We start from the raw sequence: 20,441 nt of genomic DNA, 5'->3' as shown, positions 1-20,441 counted from the left end.
TATAGAACATTGGACCAAGTTAAAAGATATTTCCTCAGATAAATCTGGTGGTTTAGTTCAGCCCTTAATGGGAATCGATGGACATCTGGAGAGAACATCTTTCTTCACTGGGGTGGAACCAGCCCAAAAAGAGTGATGGCATTTTGATGGAAAGCTGAGATGCTATGGTAAGGCAAATGTTCCTAAGAAAAAGCATCTCAGGTCTTGCAGCAATACATGTAGTTTATGTCTTCAAAGAGGGGCCAGGTTCATATTTCTCTGAAGGGATTGACTAGACCGATTAAGAACAACAAAAAATGGCTGCCCATTTCTGGGTTCACCACATGCAGGCATGAAACTTTTACAGATTTCCTGAGGAAGAGTGAAATAGAATTTCTTTGGTTCTGTGAGAATACGACAAACTGACTACTGATGCAATGGTATGGACTGGCTCTCAGAGGGTGTAATGTCTGAGCAGAGTCATGGAGTTGCAAAATCTCTGCCACCTTGTTTCCCCACTAGCACCTTTAGGAAATATGAAAAACATTCCTCCTTTGATAATGTTTCACTCTTGCAACTGCAGTCAGAATAGAAATAATTCGTATTCCCTTGTACAAAGAGCTGCATGCAATAGTTGCTGCAAATTGCCAGGGTGCTTCTACCTCCTCCTCAGCCCCTCACACACCTCTCAGTGGTTGCAGGAGCAGAATTCAGCCACAAAAGTGTTACTGCCAGTGACACAGGCTTTCTTCACCTTCTACTTTGTATGTGGTGGTTTTGGCTTTGCCACTTACTGGGAACTGGATAATTAGAAGTTAGGCTCATCAAACCAGCACTGTGCAATTTGGCCAATCCCAGCTTTAAGGCTGTTTACACATTTAGAGGCCAGATAGAAGTGTGTGAAAGACTAGTATTCACTTCAGGGATTTTCAAGCACATTTTTCATCAAAATGGCAACTTTTCAATAGCAAAATGCTGTTACTCTTTTTGGTTCTGGTGTTGGTGTACAGAAGTATCGAGTTTGGGATAATAGTCACCTTTTCTTCACAAAGAAATCAAAGTTCAGATCTTTATGATCTTTAATGACATGGGAAAGGGTGTCTAAGAGGTATTTTACAGTGTGTTTCACTGTGATGTAGTACTCATGTTATAGTAACCTCTGCTGAGAGATAATTTTTTAAGGATGAGGTATGCAACACACTGAAGTGAGGATTTCCTGTCTTCAAAGAAGCACATGAACAATTATCACATCTAATGAACATAAACTCTGAGTAGGAAGTGCCTGCCATTAATGAAATGTTTATCAGCTCCAGAGCCACTCAGCTGTTTGTAATCTCTGGGGAAACAGAATTGTCCTGAAATTTACTAAATTTCTAAAATTCTAAATTTCTAAAAAGTGTGGTCTAAAAATGCTCTGGAATTTATGGGGCTTTGACTGGGGAGAGAAGCAACCCATTGCAGTGTTGCTCGAGTTGTGTTATTTTTCTATTTTCTTAACAGAGCAATAGTAATTCAAGGGTCTTCCAGTCCAAAGGCAAGGTAATGAAACTGAATATACCCTAGAGAAGCCTTCGCCAAATGAAGGTTTTCACCCATAGATTTGTTCTCAATGAAGGAGGGGCCAGCATCACAGAGCCAGTCAGCCAGGAGGACACCACCTGGCTAGCATCTGCCTCATGGCCACAGAAAACCTACAAGCAGTCCACAAAATTGACAGCACCTACATAGCAGCATATGGAGAGGTGTCATACAAGATCCGCTCTCCCAGAAGAGAGTGAAAGAATGACTGTGAGTGGTAGTTTGCCACCAGCTATGCATCCTTCAGGAAGCTTTGGGTAAAGGGTGGTGAACCACAGCTGCTCTCCATGGGTCACGCTGTGTTATACTGCTGTCTATCGTGATCTCTAATAGCAAGAAAGAAATTAATATGGCTGGGATTTGCCTCCCAAATCTAAATGGCATGTGCATGGAAGCATAAGATTTCCTTAAGCTGATATAGTTTTTACCCTTGCGTGTGTGACTTTTATCAGCTCACTGTAACAAATTTCTCGTTCTGTATTAAGAGCGCAGAAATTCTTGTAAGATATAGTTTATGTATGCATTATTCCCTTTGCCTTCTTACTTTGTATTGCTGCCTCTGGGTATCCTGGAGTCGATTTCTTCTGGTAACGATGAGGAGAGACACTGCGTAGGGATGTAAGCATGACTGAACTGGTGTGCAGACACGATCCCGAACTGGCCGTGCCCGACGAGAGTCCCTGGAGAAACGCTGGCTGGCTGCTCCGCTGGAGGCACCTGGGCACAGCGAGGTGGCCAAGGGTGGGAAGGGGGTCTGTGGTCTCTGAGGCAGCGCTGGGGTACATCCCAAGCACAGTGCAGAGAGGCTTTTAATACTAACCAGCAAGGCACTGTGATAATACAGAGGGAAATGAGTCCAGAAGAAGCGAGGTATGCTAACCCGAATTTCCTTTCTGTGCTCAGTCGAGGGTCTTTAACGCTGCGTTCCAGTCCACGAACAAATGCTGTCTCTGCATTACCGAAAGGGGCCAGTGACGGCAGCGCTCCTGAAAGAGGTCACCCCTCCCTAGAAGTCCGTACTACCGGAACCGGGAGGCACCGGTTTGCGTGGGCAGGCTGTGCAAAAGCTTCACCTGGGGCCTTCCAGGCACAAGGGACGCACTCAGGGAGAAAGGGATGGTCCGGACCTCGGGTTCATAACGCTCCCTGACGGACCACCGGCCGCCTCCGCCGGCTGCGCTGTGCCACCGGGCCGGCTCGGCGCCGGATTTCGGGGCAGGCCGTGTGGAGCATTTCACCGGCTAGCGGCTCCCCCCGCGCAGACGAGCCAGGGGGAGCCTGTCCCGTTACCCCGTGGGTGCCCGCGGGGGAGCGTGCCCCGACACAGGCTCGTGCAGGCTGCTGGCCTGGGGCGGCGATGCCCACCCAATTCTCTTCCCTACCGACGCATTCGCCCTTTCACGCCAGCTACCAGGGGGCTTCGCGGCGGCCCCGGTGGCTCTGCCCCGCGCGGGGGCAGCGGGTCGGCTCTGCCCCGCGGGCACGGCACGGGACACGGGGCAGCCCGCGGAGCGGCTCTACGGGGAGCTGTAGGATTAGGGAAGCCAGCACAAAGTATGACCTGCCCCAGCTTGCCCCCTCATGTTTTGTGCGCCCGTTTGCTGTACGTCATTAATACAATTAATACGAACGTGCATTAGCTGCCTGTTCCTACCTAGCGTCCGACCCGCGCAGAGCCGCGCCGCCGCCCCGCGCCCGGCAGCCGCCAGGGGGCGGCGCCGCGCCAGAGACGAGCGGGAGGGACGTGGTCCATCGCGGCCACCGTAGCGCCTCCGCCTCCCCGGGAGCTGAGCGGGCCAGGTCTGTCCCGGGGCGGCCACCGTAAGGCCTCCGCCTCCTGCCGGCGGCGGGCGCTGCCCGGCAGGGGGCGCTGCGGCGCGGCCTCCCGGCATGCCCCGCGCGCGGCCTTCGCCCGCCCCTCCCGAGCCGGGCGGGAGGGAGGGAGTGCCACGTCCCTGGTGCGTGGGGCTTTGTGCGGGGAGCAGTGCCGGCGCCGCCCGCCCCCAGCCATGGGCGCCTCGCAGAGCGTCGAAATCCCCGGCGGGGGCACCGAGGGCTACCACGTACTGCGGGTAAGGGCGGCGGGGAGGCGGGCGGGCGCCCCGGCGGCCGTTAGGCCGGCGGCGGCCCGTGGGCCCGGCGGCCTCTCCCTCCGCGGGTCCGCGCTCGAGCGGCCCGACGGGCTCCCCGGGAGGCGCCTGGGCGGCGGCGGCGGCGGCGACCGCGCCTGCCGGCGCCCGTGGCCGGGCCTCCGCGGCGGCCCGTGGCAGCGGTGGGATCCGCGGCGGGGTTCGCGCTGCCAGCTGCCGGTCCCGGAGGAGCGGGGAGGCGAGCTGCCGCGCCGCTCTCCGCGCGGGGCTCTCCGGGCGCCCCGCCAGCAGGGCTCGGCTCTGCGCTGCCGCGGCCCGCGCCCTGTCCCGGCCCGCGGCGGCAGCCCGGGCGGGCTCCGAGCCGCCCTCGCCCCGGCTGGAGAGATCCGGGCGGCCCGGACCGCGCCGTCGGGCTGCGCCGCCTGCGCTTCGGTTTGTAAAGAGGCCGGGAGGGAGGGTGCGCGGGAGGCGATGCCGCTTTTTGGGCAGCCTTCGAGGGCCGCCTCCCCTCTAGGAAACGCTGCGAGCCCGCCAGCTCGCTCGCGTTCCACCGGCAGCCCGAGAGGCGCAGCCCTTCGGGTGCCTGGCTCGGGTAACGCATCAGGCTTTCTTTCGGTCGTTGCATCGTGATCTGATCTGTAGCTGCTTTGCCCCCCGACAGTAGTTCTGGGGGTGTTAGATCAAGGTATTTAAATGACAGGCGTCACACCTGCTGGAGCTGCTTTCATAGCGAAGGTGGTGCTGCTCTTTTTCTTAGTTACATAGTTTTTGTTCGCACCGCGGCTGCAAAATTTTAGTTTTGCGTGCAACAAAATATTTTGGTAGGCTGCGTCAAAGGTCTTGTGCACAGCCTTTTGGAAGTCCTTTCCTTAGCGTGTGTTTTGTGTTCAGCGAGCAGAATGGTACCTGAGTTGTGTCCTCAAATCCAGTGCACTGGGTGATACAGTAACTTTGCCAGAGTTACCAGTAACCTTGCCCACACCTTAGCGTTTTTGCCACTGTAGCTAGAGCGTGAATACCCTTACTGTAGGCACCGTGCTGGGCTAGTTTTTGTTGGCATCGGACCTTCTCAGATCAGCGCTCTGTGTAGAGCTAGCCCCGCATTTTAGACATGTGAAAGAGCACAAGACCTCCACTCACGTGGATTAGTACCACCTTACTTGGTGCAGCTTGCTAGCAGTGAGCTACAACTATACGTAGAATACCATGGTGAAAAAAAGAACCGAGATCATCTTTCAGGTGTTAAAAAATACTGCTGTAATGCTTTTGAGAAGCAAACATTGACGTTCTGATAAACTCCAAATATTCATCTGTTAAAATTTACATATAGGCTAAATTCATACTCGTCTTTGTTTCTCCCTTTTAATATTACTAATATATAACAATCCAGTGTTACTAATGTGTGATAATCCATTTTGTCTTCTCCTTTCGCCCCACAAAAAAACTTCTGCAGTTTGGTAAAAGTGGCAGACTTTTTGTTTGTTTGTTTTTAACATACTACAGTGTAAATATAATGCCCTTTTTACTCTTAAGGGTTGTAAAATCAGTAAGTACTCTGCAGTTAGAATATCAGTTATGTCAGATTCATCAGTTCATACTGTTTGATTAAAACACATTAGTAAATTGAGATGCATCTCTTTTATGAAGTATGACCTACTCGTTTTTTCTTGTAATCTTGCCTGAATCTGGCAGCTTTTGTTTTCATTTAGGCACCTTTTGGTTGTAATATTTTTGCCATGACTTGAAGTGGCAGTGTTTGATTGCCAGTCTTTGTAAATGTAATTGGTAGGTGCACTTTAAAGAAGTTGATTTCTGAGAGGACAGCTGTATTTACATTAAATGCAGGAAAGGACCTGCCTGTTGTCTTAAACAGACTGATGTCTCTGTTTTTCACTGCCTTATCTTCTTGCTGATATCTTCAGATGCCGCAACATAATGAGCAATTTTTTTGTTGTTGTTGCGGACAGGCATCTTAAATTGCATCATGATCCCAGTCTTAACAGGAATTAGTCCAGAGTGTAGCTTCAGAGTAGAGAAAAAAATCTGAAGTTTCACAGTTATAATTTGGAATGTTTATATTGAAATGCATGTGGCATAGAAGTGACTAGAATTTTCCTCTATAGTTCTTCCAAGTTTAATTTTCCAATTGGTATTCTGTAGTAAGTTTGTTACAGACAGGTGTGTTCAGCTCACACTGTTAGAGGAGCTCTGCACAAATGCTCTGTCTGCATGGACCGACCTTTGGTAGAACTTGGCAATACTGCCATTTTATTCTAATTTATTCTCAAGTAGACTTTCTTTCTGAAGTCAGTATTTCAATCAGATAAACAAGAATAGTAAAAGGAAAATGGCAGTAGTCTTTCAGTGTTACAGATCTAATTCAGATAAGGCCAGATTTCTTTGATAACGCCAAACTTATGTAAACAGTATATAGTGGTCATTTTTAAGATTTCATTAGTTGTTGGAAAACTAGAGAAATGTCAGAAAATCTTTTCAATTATTGGAAGAAGTTGTTTGGGTAGGGCAGATAAATGAAAAAACAAATGAGGTAACCTTGTTCAGAATGACTAGGAGCCAAGTACAAGTTGCCAGAGGGATGAGCAACCTGAGACTGTTGCAAGTCCCAGGTTTCTTACAGCGAGGCCTTTAGACTATACATGCTGCTTCCCTACAAAACTGGTAGCAAGTCTCTTACTCTGTTCACTTCAAACAGGAGCAGAAATACATACAGCAAGTGAACAATACCATCATTAATTTCTGACACAATTTTTTGCAGATTACTTAATTCTTTTTGGCTGCTCCTGCTAATGTTCAGTGCAATATCACTTTCATTGTAAGCTTTTTTATCAGTGCACTTGTAGCAGGAAATAGGAACCCTCTAGGACTGAAGCACTGTCGAAGGAAAGTGATTTCATCATGTGTGTACTTGACAGGAAAAGTTGCTGTGAGTTGCGCTGTTGGGGTTTCTAGACATTGAAATGTAGCCTCTTTTTTTTTTTTTTTTTTTTTAAGAGGGAGAGAACATTACAAACTGTTCTGTTGCCCTAGTCTCTTCGTAGGCAGACCTAATAATCAGTCATTTGTTTGAAACAATTATTTGGAATACATTTTTATTCCTCATGTGTGCTTTTGCTATTAGACTACCATTTATTGATTCATGCAATGTGCTCATAAATCTTTCTTTTAACTAGTACCTCCCAGGCTGGTAGCATGCAGTGCTGCTTACCTCTAGGAATTTTCTCCATTGTTTGTTTTTTCTCCTCCATAAGTTTCCTTTAACATAAGTTGTATGGCTGATAAGAGCAACTGTCTGACTCTGTGTATTGCTCAGTATGCGTTTGTTTCTGCTCTTCAAAACAGAATGAGGGAAGATTTTGAATAACTTTCCTGTTCAGCAATGTGAAACTGCTATAGTTTGCCCAGGCTGTTGTAATGACTTGACAATTTCTTCAACTAATAGATGATGTCACAACAACCCCATGCAGTGCTACAGGCTTGGGGAAGAGTGGCTGGAAAGCTGCCTGGCAGAAAAAGACCTGGGGGTGCTGGTTGACAGCCGGCTGAATATGAGCCAGCAGTGTGCCCAGGTGGCCAAGAAGGCCAACAGCATCCTGGCCTGTATCAGAAATAGTGTGGCCAGCAGGAGCAGGGAAGTGATTGTTCCCCTGTACTCGGCACTGGTGAGGCCACACTTCAAGTACTGTGTTCAGTTTTGGGCCCCTCACTACAGGAAAGACGTTGAGGTGCTGGAGCGTGTCCAGAGAAGGGCAACCAAGTTGGTGAGGGGCCTGGAGCACAAGTCTTATAAGGAGCGGCTGAGGGAACTGGGGTTGTTTATCCTGGAGAAAAGGAGGCTGAGGGGAGACCTTATCGCTCTCTACAACTACCTGAAAGGAGGTTGTAGTGAGGTGGGTGTTGGTCTCTTCTCCCAAGTAACAAGTGATAGGATGAGAGGAAACAGCCTCAACTTGTGCCAGGGGAGGTTTAGGTTGGATATTAGGAAAAATTTCTTCACCGAAAGGGTTGTCAAGCACTGAAACAGGCTTCCCCGGGGAAGTGGTTGAGTCACCATCCCTGGAGGTATTGAAAAGACATGTAGATGTGGTGCTTAGGGACATGGTTTAGTGGTAGACTTGGCAGTGCTAGGTTATGGTTGGACTTGATGATCTTAAAGGTCTTTTCCAATAAACAACTCTATGTAAGAATTTTTGTTGGTGAGAGATTTGTATGCTACTGTGTTATGTGCTGTTCTACCTAAAAGATACTGAACAGCAGTGGCCGAAGTTTAGATTTCTAACTTTTACATGAGTGGTTCGGTTTGTTGTAGTAGAGATACAAACATGCTGCCATAAAGAGATGACTTATTTTTTAAGGGAGGCTCACATTTTAAAAGCTCGAGTTAAATTCTCTGTGCTAAAATAAAATTTGCTGCTACGTATAGGGAATCTATTTTCTTACAAAAAGCTTATAAAGCTTTTTCTCTTGAAAACTGGCTGTTTCTCAAGGAAATTCAATACAGTTATACCATGTAATGTGTTAAAATAGCTGACAGAAATAAAATAGATTCTGTCAGACCTAACAGGAATTGCTTATACGCAATACATAATAAAATTTCATTACCAGTTACAGAATGGGTGGAAGAATTACAAAAAAACTTCTTTCAGCATTTTGTTGGTAATAAAGTAAATATTAGGAAGCATTTCTTATGTGGAAAAAAAGAAGCTTCAGAGCTTCTGCTCCTTGGAAGTTGTGTATTTAGTGCTTGAAGCTAAGCTTCTGAAAGTTTTAAGTGAACACTAGTATAAGTTATCTGACTTTCAAAAGTGGTGAGAGCCTTCATCTGCCTCTGAAAATCAGGGTTTCCATGCCTAATTCCATTTACAGTAGCACTACTCACTCGGGGCTTAAATTTGTGACCATTGTGTTGCTGAGAGGCCTTATTATAACGTGTAATGTACAATATATACTGCGTAGGCATAGAGTGATAGTGTTGGGAAGGGTGTTCAGCAAAGAGAAACTTTATATATTTACCCAAAAAGAAGTCTTTTTAGTAATGCAGATTAAAATTAGTGTCTTGACCTTAAAACCCTTTCCCTGTTTAATTCTTGACAGTGAATTAAAAGTGAAATAATTAGTGTGTAATCTATGTGCTCAGCAGCCCTGCTGTCGTCTCGGTGAGAAACTGAAGTCCTGCAGCATTTTATGAGGCTGAAAGACTCATACAGCCCTTTTCTGCCTTCTGACAATCAGCATTCTTGATGGAGGTTTTCTTCGCTTGCTCTTAAAAAGTGCCAGTGGTGGCAGTTCCACAGCTTCTCCGGGTAGTCTGTTCCACTGTTTTCCTCTACTGTTAGAAAGTCATGGCATTTACCCACAGGTGTCTGTAACTTAGATGTCTGAAATAACAGCTGGCTTTGAGAAAATTAGGCTTCCCAACCTGCCATGGATGGTATCTCGCCTGCAGTGGCATCTGTTGTAAATGGTGTTACTTGATTATTTCTCAGTCCTTATTCAATTACAAAGGCAAGTTACTGAATACCTACTTGGGGCATACAGCAAAGCTGCACAAAGCCAGATTGCTTAGGAGGCCTAGAGTTTATGTATGTATACATAGAATCTTTATTTCCATCATTAATAAGAAGGTTTTTGTGCCCTTGTATTTCCTAAGATCCCTGGTTATCCTTTGTTGCTGTAGTTCCTGGAAGAGAACCATGGCCACAGAGCTTTGGGTAGAGAGCTGTGCTGTGCATTTGGCACTGCGTGATGGTGATGAATTGTGCAGGTAGCCGGCTGAAAATAAGGTGGTGTGACATAAAAACTGTATGGGGTCAGTGTGATTGTTGTGCAGGGCTGAGTATGTCACTTCTTTAAGGAGGAGACTTCTCATGTGGAATGAACTTGGAATTTCTGTTTTGCATTTCTGGGACCACCAGGCATAAAAATGCTTTTCTGTCAGTGATGTTGGCCCAAACAAGCTAGGGAAATAGGAAACTTTTTGTGACTGAACCTGTGCATGGCAGCATGAGGAAATGTGATGAAAGAAGGGATGCAACTACATGCTTCTGAGGTGTGTATATGATTGATGCAACTGTTAAGAGCTTGATTTCTTTTAGCTACAGCTTTCTGGTAGTTTTTACATGCCCACTTAGAAACAAACCATGCAGAGATGTTCAGGATTGTGATGGATTTGCAGGAGGGTGTACAACATCTGAAGATGCTTTCTGCAAACTAATTGTTTGGAACTTGGTGCAGTCCCTTCATCAGTTTGGGGCAGACTATAAATAATTTACTTAGAATACCAAATCTATCTATACATCCCAGGTGTCAGCAAGCTTGACATTGATGGATGCTGAACATATGTAATTGTTATTTATTGTAGGTGCTCCTCATTTTAAAAGATTACGTTATTGAATACTGGTCACTGTTGGTTCAGTGTTCAGGATGTAATCTATTGGAGGTTGTAAGGGAGGGATATTGTATCAGAGTGTAGCATTTTGTTGTTTGGGGTTTTTTTTTTTAAGAAGTTCATTTGGAAATGGAAATCTCTGAATAAACAGTGGACCATGTCAGGGCTGCTTTTGCAGCTGTCTTACTGGCTGAATGAACTCTGGCTTTTCAGAATTTCAATGCCAAGAGGCATGTATCCAGTCCTAACAATCTGATGTGTTATCTGAATAAATGTATCAGTTTGCTGGATTTACTGATTTTTGATGACGAGGTTTAGAAAGACATGTTCTGTCTTTAAAATTCCTGTTTTCCTAGTAAATTCTGAAACCATCTGCTGATTTCACTTTGGTATAAAGCCTTTGTGTCAGGCTCATTAAAAACACAAAATGTAAGTTCTTATATGTCACATGCAATGCAATGGGTGGTGGAATGAGAAAGAGAGAGGCTATTAAAGTATTTTCATGTCACGCCCCTAAACTGAGGGAAGAGCAACAAACAGCACAAGCTCATCCTACATTTGCTGTTAGAAAAAACTTGTCAGAGGAGAGGATGTTTTGAATTACTTAATTACAAGAGAAACTTCAAGCCTGAGAATGCCATTATGGAGCATGTCCATAGGAGATCAGAGTTCTTTAATTCTGTTTTCATGAAACTGTTCATTTAACCTTTCCTTGGCAGGAAGGCCTCGAGTACCCAACGTAATAAGTAAATGCTTTCTACATTTGAGAAGAATAATTCATGTAGTGTATTTTAGCCTCTCCGTGGCTTTTCTCAAAAGCTAAAAATTTCTGTTTGTGGAGGGTGTTCTGAGGTACCTCTACCTTATTGAAAGTTTTAGTATCTAAAGTTAAAAATGAGCTCTAGGGACAGTCTACTAATGTCAAAGCAACATCCACAGTATGCACAGGAGTTTCTATGCAGCTAGTGTCAGAGGGCCTGCTACGTGGGGCTTAGCTTATACTTTTACCTATTTACCTACCACAGGTTGCTATCTGATCTCTAGTTACTCTTGGTGAGAGGCATCTTGAACTGACAGATTAAGTAACGTGGAGGCAGTAGTTTGGATCTAGTTAGTGGGACTGCAGGTTAGTTCAGTGATTGAGAGCTGTGGTTCTGTACAGTTAATACTTGACAGAAAGAGACAGTACCCTCAGTTGTAGGAAATTATTTCCAAGGAGCATGCAGGCATCTTGAAGAGACGCTTCTGCAGATGCACTTCCAGTTCTAGTTAGAAATTATAAATGTGGGGTTTGGGGATTTTATTGCTGCCTCAGTGATTTTTATTACTTTGGGATAATGTCTGTTTCATGCTTTTTTGCTGCTTTACAAATCTTGGACAGCAATCAGTGTATGTGATGTGGCTCTGGAACTACTGATTCCAGGTTATTTTTTCTTTAATGAATGTTTAGGTTATGTGACACTAATGTTCTAAGTTTCTGGCATCTGTTACAGAAAGCTACCCACAAGTAATCTGAGTTTTTTCCAAGCTCTGATTTTGTGAATGTGTTGGGCAGAGGTAAATAGACTCTAAGAGGATGATTTTAGTAGTAATCAAGCTTTTTTTTTTTTCCCATATTAGAATATTTTGTCCTAGATGAGTCATATTAAGAAAACTCGGTTCCTGCAGAATCAGACTGGTATTGAACAAATTAGCAGATTTGTACCAGTTCTGTCAGATGGAATAACACGTAAGAAACCACACTGTAAAGGGTAACACTTTTAAGATCTTTTTGGAGGATGAATGTAGCACATAAAAGAAAAAGCCAGTGGGTAAAATGAATCAGCTTACAAATAAAGAAAGATAGTCTTTACTGCAAAGGCTGTAGGAAAAATCAGATAGCCATATTGGAGTCACTTTTGTCTATCAGCAATGCATGTAATAGTGAAAAAACAACACTGGCAAAATGTCTCTCAGTTACTCTATTTGGAATTAGAAGCATACTTTAAGCTTCTGGGAGCAACGTATATCCAGTCCTTAGGCCTTGGCCTACGGAAGTGGTTGAATTATTTGAGCTGCCGTGACTGCAGAATTGCACGTGTCCCTTTTCTTGCAGCTTGTTGGTATGTTAATGAATCATTTGTTGTACAGATGCCCTCTGTCTCAAGAATGTCAACAGGTGATGTTTAATCATGAGATAACAACTTGTGCATACACAGATGTGACTCTCCTTTTCCTCTAGTAAGTGTAAGATAAAAAGCAATGTCCAGCGTTGGTACTTCTGTGGAAGGATACTGCTTTTTAACCAACTTTTTCAGAATTCATTAAGCTTGTTCTTTGACCATAATCTCCTTTATTGAAATACATACAATTTATCTGCTGCAGCTGTTAAGCAGTGCTTGTCCTGGGGAGTGGCTACTGTTGTGTCATTCCTCAATAATTTGTAAACTACTGATTCTTTTTAAATGTTTCTTTTTTTTTAAAGGGAGATTTTTTTTTTCTCTAAAAGATTAAATTTCAACATTTTAAAATCATACATATGAACATCAGTAGCTTCTAGAACTACAGCTTGCACAAATAGAAAGATAATTCTAATCTATGAATCAGCATTGGTACACTTTTGCTAAATTCTTGTTTAACTTTGTTAGGTACAAGAAAACTCACCAGGGCATAGAGCTGGATTGGAGCCATTCTTTGATTTTATCGTGTCCATTAATGGTTCAAGATTGGTAAGTGTATTGCTATTTTATAACTCTGAATATAAACAATGTGTTGAGAATCTTATTTTTACAGGTAAACCAATACATTGGTTTTATTTAAATGTATATAAAATATTTCTCCTTAGTTTAACATGAGAAGGCCTAACTGCATCAGAAATTAATTTCCTTCACCCTGTAGTTATAATTCCATCAAAAATTTAGCTGGAGAATAAGGATGCAGACAGACATGCTCTCTGCAGATGTCTGCGCCAGCAGAAGATAGTACTACCTACTGATCCATCACTAGCTGCTTGTGTTAGTGCCCCTCTAGTCCTGTCTGTAAAACTGCTTGTGTGAGAAGTTGCAAACTCATTTCAATCAAAACACGTTGATTGAAAGAGCTGTTGTCAAAGCTGTTAGCTGGGCAGGAATCGTGGGAGAAAGTTTTCAGGCAGAGCTGTAGTGAGACAAGAAGCCATCATAGCTGTGAGTAAGCTCTTCCACCAGTACGGCTGGATTCAAGAAAGCCTCTGAAAAGCTGCAAGGTGCATCATATCAGAGGTTAATTAAAGTGCTTTCTTTCATGCTTGGAAAGCATGACCTGTTACTGTGAAATCCCAGGTTTTCACCAGAGTTGTATTCTAGAATTGTGAAGGGGCTGGAAGCTTGTTATAAAATAGCTGTAGATACGTATTCTGATAATGCACAGTGTTTATAGTACCTGTGAAATACAAAAGGGGTGCTGTGGAACTGGATGTCTGCTGTGTTAAACACTAAACCAAGCTCTTGTTTGAACATTTGCAGAATAAAGACAATGATACTCTCAAGGACCTGTTGAAAGCAAACGTTGAAAAACCTGTAAAAATGCTAGTGTACAGTAGCAAAACACTGGAACTGAGGGAAACGTCAGTGACCCCCAGCAACATGTGGGGTGGGCAGGGCCTGCTGGGCGTGAGCATTCGTTTCTGCAGCTTTGATGGGGCCAATGAAAATGTATGGCATGTTTTGGTATGTACGGACTTCCAAGTATTTTTCTTACTGTTGCTTACCGTTAACCTTTTTATCTTTTTACTGAAAAGTAACTTGCAAGGGGGTGTACAAGCCATGAGATCAAATTGGTCTGTTTTCATTGATTTGGGGTTTGGAAAGACTTTTGAGCTAGAACTGTATGTCTGTGGGTGTATTATCAAATCTTGTATTTAAATTGGTGGTTTTGTACAATACTCGGAGCTCCTTGTAACTGTATCAAAAGAGACTGTCATCTAGCCACTGTTTCACTAGTTCAGTGACTATTCTACTAATTGTGTTGAAACTTGACTGGTTTGTCTGTCTGACTCAAAACTTGTGTGAAGTGCACACCTAACTGTTCTGCTACACGCTGACAGTTACGCAGTGTTTTGTAACTTTCCATCTTAAAACTAGGAAGTGGAACCAAATTCTCCTGCTGCATTAGCTGGACTTAGACCTCATAGTGACTATATCATTGGAGCAGATACTGTCATGAATGAGGTAAGTATATAGAAATAAGATTCTGATTTTTTTTTTTTCCAAAACTAAAAAAAATTATACCAGGGCAGTTTGAAACATCCCCAGTTCTGTGTCTCTGTTCAGTGCTAATGGAAGTAATTAATGCAAAGAGGAAGTTGCTCTGGCATGGTGCCTCTTCTTTGCGCTTAAATGCAATTCTGGAAATAAAAACTGCTCTTAAATATCTTCATGAAGCCACATAGAAACATTTTTTGTATTCTAATATTTCAAATAGCAGATTTGAAATCTGAGTTGTGCCACATGTCATCTTAGTTGTGCTAGCAAAGCACATTTTAAAGTTGGCCTTGTGATAAAACAGCAGCACTGCAACAACTGCAACGTGTAGCTGTTACCAGGTTCTGTTACAGAAAGTTAGGACTAGGAAGCTGATCATTCTAATGCCAAATGATAAAATAAGGACAAGAAAGCCCTTACTCGTTTTTATCCTTTTGCAGTCTGAAGATCTCTTTTCCCTTATTGAAACGCATGAAGCAAAGCCATTAAAACTTTATGTGTACAACACAGACACAGATAATTGTCGGGAAGTGGTGATTACTCCAAATTCTGCCTGGGGCGGAGAAGGCAGGTAAGGAGACAATATGATGCAGGGGGATGGATTGAGTTTTTTACAGCACTGGCCTAAAAGCTGCTTGCTTAACTTTTCTACAAAGACAGGAAAAGAGTGTTGTTATATCAAAGGCATTTCCGCTTTAATAAATAGCATATTTACTTGAAATTCAGATTTAGTTACTTATGGGGGGGGGGGTTTACACAGTACATTAGCTAGTGCAAAAATGCACGAAGTGCAACAGTTGCTTTCTGCATTAGGCTTCAAATAGTGATTAGGCTGTAGTATATTCTTAAAGTATTGCACAGAAGCCAGAACAGAGGGCTGCAAGTAACAAATGAGCTGAATTCCAGGCTGTATAGCTGATAGAGCTGCTTGGTTTAAATAACAATAAAGTTTGTTTTGTGCTAAATGCTTATTGCTAAAAGCTACAGAATTTCCTTTCAGTTGTCCTGTATTGGTTATTTCTCCATAGAAAATGAGGCAACATTTGGGGGGGAGGGGGAAGCTGTACAGAACTTTTCTTGAAACCTGTTGGCATCTTGAGTCATTCAGGCATTGCTTGCTATGGAGTTTGTAGTTGTAAAGTCACTTCACTGACTTTTAAATGTTCGTATTTTAAAAGCCTAGGATGTGGCATTGGTTATGGATATTTGCATAGGATACCTACACGCCCATTTGAAGAGGGAAAGAAAATTTCTCTCCCGGGACAGCTGCCCAGTGCATCTCTCAGTCCCCTCAAAGATGGCTTCACAGAGGTAAGTTGTAGTCACTTCTTTGTCTTGGTAGAAATGGATTATGGTGTTATATTGCTTTTCTGCTTCTGTTGGTTCTTGTGGAAACGAACCCTAATGATGTAACTTTCTTTTTTTCCTTTCAATAAGGTTCAGCTGTCATCAGTTAATCCCCCAGCCACATTACCCCCTGGATCAGCAGGCCTTGAACAGAGTCTTTCAGGACTTTCTATTAGTTCTCCCTCAACTACTGTCAGTAACGTTCTCAGTACAGGTTAGTATGGAAGTAAGTGACTCTTGAAACGCATGGGTTTTCTGACTTTTTTGCACCCATGGATGTGTCTATCAATTAATAGAAGGCAGAAGAGAACAAAATTTTCTCTTCCTCAAACTTTTCTCAACAACAAAGGCTAGAGTACTGTAATTGTGTCCTACTTGTTAACAAAATAATCGCAAACAAAGTGTATCAGAAATACGATGCGTATTATTTAGAATACTACTTTTCTTCATCAACATTTTATGGTTAAGGCAAATAGTAATTCTCCAATAAACAATTATTTATTTGTACTCCTTGAGGAAGGGAGCTGAAGTGTTGTATGCTTAAAATTAATGTTGTTTTCCTGTATACTCCACCAGGTGTTCCAACAGTTCCATTATTACCACCACAAGTAAGTCAGTCCCTTACCTCTGTGCCACCAGTTAACCCAGCAACTACATTACCAGGTCAGTAGGTAAAATTTCTTAAAACATTTCTGAAACAAAAATCTTAAGGGAGCAAGGGAAGAGACCTGTCTCTTCCACGGCTTTTTGGGGGCAGGAGGGTATAACTTGATAGAACTTACACATTTCATGTTAAAGATCTCTATACAACCTCTTCAACCTTAAGAATTTTTTGTTTTAGAGTGTGTGCACAGCGTGTCTGCAGCACAGAGGACTGAGTTGGCAACAGAGTTTAGAATCAGTTACCTTTTAGGGCCCCCTGTATGATACATGCAGCATTCAGGATTTCTCAGGAAGATATTAGCTTTGCTATTTGCAACATTTCTTGAGTTGATATATTGTTACTTTCCACAGTTCACAAATTGTATGTTGCAAAATACTTTTGCAAATAACTTCACAGTTTCCGATTTGTCCTTTGCACTCAGACAGCATGATAGAAGAAAACTCTGAGAAGGCATGTCTTGCCTATTTTTTGCATTCCTTTCACCCATAAAACCGCCCTTTTAGGAAACTCCTTTTTAATATTCAGCTTGATTATTCTTCCTAGTATAAATAGGGGGCTAACAATATAGAACTGTATGTTGCAGTTACTGTTTCTGAATTATTTAGTAATTTAAACTGGTGTAACAAAAGTAAGAATATGTCTACAAAGTGGTGTGCATTATTTCCTGATAATAATGAACATTTCAAGCACTAGTATTCCAGAATTATTCACAGTGGGTAAGATGAGAATTGTGTAGGATTTTGCCATGTAGTTGGTGCACTGGTACAGGACTCAATCGTGCATTCCAAAACACTGATGGAGTTGTATTTTATGTTTTGTATGTTATGAGACAAGTAGATAAAGATGTGTCCAAAAATTTTAAGTAATGCTTGGAGGTATGCTCTCTAACATAGAAAAATGTGTAGTAGAGCTAAGTGCATGCAAACAAGGGCAGAGAACTTTAATCTTGTACTGCGTAGAGAAAATAGCAAACTACTAAGAAGTTCAGCTTCTGTTAATGCCCACTTCTTCCCCAGCCCCCTATCCAGCCCTTCCCCAAAATCTGCAAATATGAATTTTCCTTTCACCTTGTTCTCTGAATAGTATCACTGCTTTTTTGAAAGCTATTGGATATTTCTTGCAATTTACATGACAATACAAGTGGAATTGTAAGTATTAAATATACAGGAGGTTTAAAATTTGAGTGAATTTGTGCAAAGTTCAGCTTTTTTCAGATCTTAAAAAAAGTTCAAACCAAAGCTGCTTGTAGCTGAGCTGAAAGTTCTTTGAGTCAGATTGTCAGCCTTTGTGGCTAATGAATTCACAGGTAGGTAAAGATGACTGGTTTTTAATCAAAATCTGTGTACTGTGGCTTTGCTTTAAGACTTTTCTCCTCTCTGTCTTATTACTGTAGTATCAACAGTTTATTTCGGAATTAGCCTTCTGTGAGCTAAACACAAAGTAGGAATAGAGCCTTTGCCTCAGAAATGCAGGTCTTCTAAGACAGGAAATTCAGGAGCGGAAAGATGTTCCATAGCAAACACAACGATGGAAGGATGTGTGTTGTGTTCATCATATGTTTCTCTTCTATTTTCAGTCCTTCCTGACTTTGAAAGTTACTTTGTCTTGCCTTTTCTATATATTTTTGTGTTTAACTCTAGTTATGAACTAAATAGAAAAGACTAATAATAGAGTAATCAATATTAGAGATGGAACTACTATGTATTTCATCCTATTACTCTCTTCTGCCATTCAAATTAGCAATGGAGGGCATCTGGTACAGTGCTGCAGTGAAATAACTGCCTTTGTTAAAAGCTGAACTTGGAATGCAAACCTACTAAATCCTTGAAATAAGATTCTACTTTCCTCAGAAAAATCTGAAAAGTTGTGATTATGTATTTGCTAGTCCAGACTTCCTGCAATAGGTATCTGTTTTTACTGTGCAACTTGGAAGCTGAAACTCAGGTGAATTTGCATTCTTATATGTAAAAATGATAATCAAGATATAAAGCAATATAAAATAACTTTAAATGGTCAACAAGATCTCAGAATCAATTAGGAAAAAAAAGAAAATATAAGTTTTCAGCTGTAACTTTTCCACTCTTCTCCTAGGTCTGATGCCATTACCAGCAGGGCTTCCCAACCTGACTGATCTGTCCAAACTTAATTTACCTGCACCACACATTGTTCCAGAAATCATGCAGCCTGGTATGTGCTTCTGCAAACTGAAACACTGTAATAGTGGGTCTCTCCTTGATGATCCTTGATACTCTTATTTAGAGCCATCTGGTGGAGTGCTGAAGAGGATAAATTGAATGTTTGCCTGAGGTGGAAGTTGACGGTAGTGCCCAGATTAGGTAGACAGGGAATATGTCTTTAGATAAACTAATTCTAAACCTGTGTCTGTATTTAGTTGTTTCATCTTATATTACCTGATGTATGATCTCAAAAGAGATTGTGCCAAGAATGAAAGTATATAGTTTTATGGGTAGAAGAAAATACGAGGTGTTTCCTTGTATGAGGAGATCGAAGCACCATGACCGAATGCCAAAAGTACGAACTAATACTAGATTTATGGTTTTGAATAAAACAAAACTGCTGAAGGTGCACATGGAGCAAGCAAAAAGAAATTGGAAGCTTATATGGAACAAGTTTCTTGGTAACTTCTTGTTTCTGGCAGGTAAGTGAATGCCAGAAAAATCTAATCGTCAGTATTAATGCATTAAATACCTCGTCCTCTGGGGAGGTAGAAACAAACTTGAGTTTATTCTGATTCTTCAATTCTGAAATCTGAAAAATGTCAGGCTTGAAACTAGCCTACCGAGTCAGTGCTGCACATATATCATGCTCACACTAAGTTCAAAAAGCTTCCTCCTCTGCAAGAGTAAACAGGAGATTAGAGAAGGTAAAAAATTTTAAGCAACAGAGAATCTCTCCAGATCTGTGATATGCAGCAGCCCACTGCCTTTTTTTTTTTTTTTTCTTTCTCTCCTTAGGTTTGCCATCCCTTCCCTCCTTGCCACCTCTGAATCTAATGGGAATAACACCTCTATCAATGCCACCCAAATGTGTTCCTCTGCTTCCTTTGGTCACAGAGGCATCTACAGTGCCTACAGATTTGCTTCCCTCCATTACTCAAGCTGGAAGCTTTTCCGTCAACCCTGGCACTACTGTAAATGTAGAACAGACCTCTACGCTCACCTTGGATAGTGCTACCCCAACTTCTAAGGCAACTATTGTTGACAGATCAAGTGAATCCTCTACAGTTAATGAGAAAACATCTGGAGTCACAGATACACAAGCTTCTGAATCGTAACTCCAGATCACTCTGGATTGGCTTGGTATTTATTTAGCCATGGGATACATATTTGAAGAGCAAGCTATCATTAATTTCATACTAGTTTGTACTTAATCTTTAGGAGTCCTGTAAATAATATGGAGGTATAATAAAAATAAAAAGGGGTTTATAAAGTGTGTGTGGTGGGAGGGGAGAAAGAGTACTTGTATGTAACCAAAAAAAAAGAAGTCAAGGTGGTAAATAGAATTCCACTGCCAAACTCGGAGATACATGTTTTTGATATAGGCTGACAGCCTTAGCCTGCTAGGCCTGTCCTTGCTTATAATTAGCAATTTTTGCTTCTGATAGAAATGAAGCGGTTCTTGCGTGTGACATTTACGTACCATAGTTCTTGTTCTTTGCAAGTATCTTGTTACTACAGTGGGGATGAGAATGTTTAGTCTGAGTTGTAAATTTTAACACTGCAAAACTTCCACCTAAAGATATTTCTATTAAAGTTGCTGAGTGACCTGTTAACTGACATCTCGTTATTCAGCTTGTACACAAATCTTTATTTTTAAGCTCTCGAGATGCTCAAGCCATGTTTTGTAACTGCTGCTGCGTTGTTTCATACGCCCACTGTAAAATGGCATTTGGAAGGGAGTACAGGATATGTTAGATGTAGCACACAATTTGGCACTTCGTGACTACTGTAAGACAAATTAATGGATTAAGCATACATACAGCAATAAATTCCTGGAATTTTATCATTTGTGTGACAAAATAGCACATTTACTTGTTTAATGCTTAAATTCTCATTTAACTGTTTTTAGCTCATCTGTCTCTAGCACAGATCCGTGAAAGGGCTCCCCTCCAGAGGAATGGATCCAAGAGGGAATGC

The 20,441-nt window shown here is 42.3% G+C and overlaps 1 protein-coding gene across 1 annotated transcript; it reads left to right on the top strand.

The window, feature by feature from the left end:
• Nucleotides 1-3,456: 3,456 nt before the first annotated feature.
• On the top strand, nucleotides 3,457-20,307 carry GORASP2 (golgi reassembly stacking protein 2). Its single transcript, XM_052791582.1, has 10 exons — nucleotides 3,457-3,629; nucleotides 12,681-12,761; nucleotides 13,536-13,739; nucleotides 14,154-14,240; nucleotides 14,714-14,844; nucleotides 15,452-15,584; nucleotides 15,711-15,834; nucleotides 16,197-16,283; nucleotides 18,376-18,471; nucleotides 19,260-20,307. Exons 1-10 carry the CDS (start codon nucleotides 3,567-3,569, stop codon nucleotides 19,577-19,579), a joined length of 1,326 nt encoding a protein of 441 aa, XP_052647542.1. The 5' UTR covers nucleotides 3,457-3,566; the 3' UTR covers nucleotides 19,580-20,307.
• The last annotated feature ends 134 nt before the right edge of the window (nucleotides 20,308-20,441 follow it).

This window comes from Harpia harpyja, chromosome 7 (assembly GCF_026419915.1).
Source record: "Harpia harpyja isolate bHarHar1 chromosome 7, bHarHar1 primary haplotype, whole genome shotgun sequence".
Classification (NCBI taxonomy): Eukaryota; Metazoa; Chordata; class Aves; order Accipitriformes; family Accipitridae; genus Harpia; species Harpia harpyja.
Note: the sequence above shows the minus strand (reverse complement) of the source record. Positions and strands in the feature narration are given on the sequence as shown.

Bases quoted from the DNA above. Each gene is read 5' to 3' on its own strand.
- GORASP2 (XM_052791582.1), top strand. From the start codon at position 3,567: ATGGGCGCCTCGCAGAGCGTCGAAATCCCCGGCGGGGGCACCGAGGGC. The intron at 13,740-14,153 runs GTATGTACGGAC...TCTTAAAACTAG, and splicing joins AAAATGTATGGCATGTTTTG to GAAGTGGAACCAAATTCTCC. The intron at 14,241-14,713 runs GTAAGTATATAG...ATCCTTTTGCAG, and splicing joins CAGATACTGTCATGAATGAG to TCTGAAGATCTCTTTTCCCT.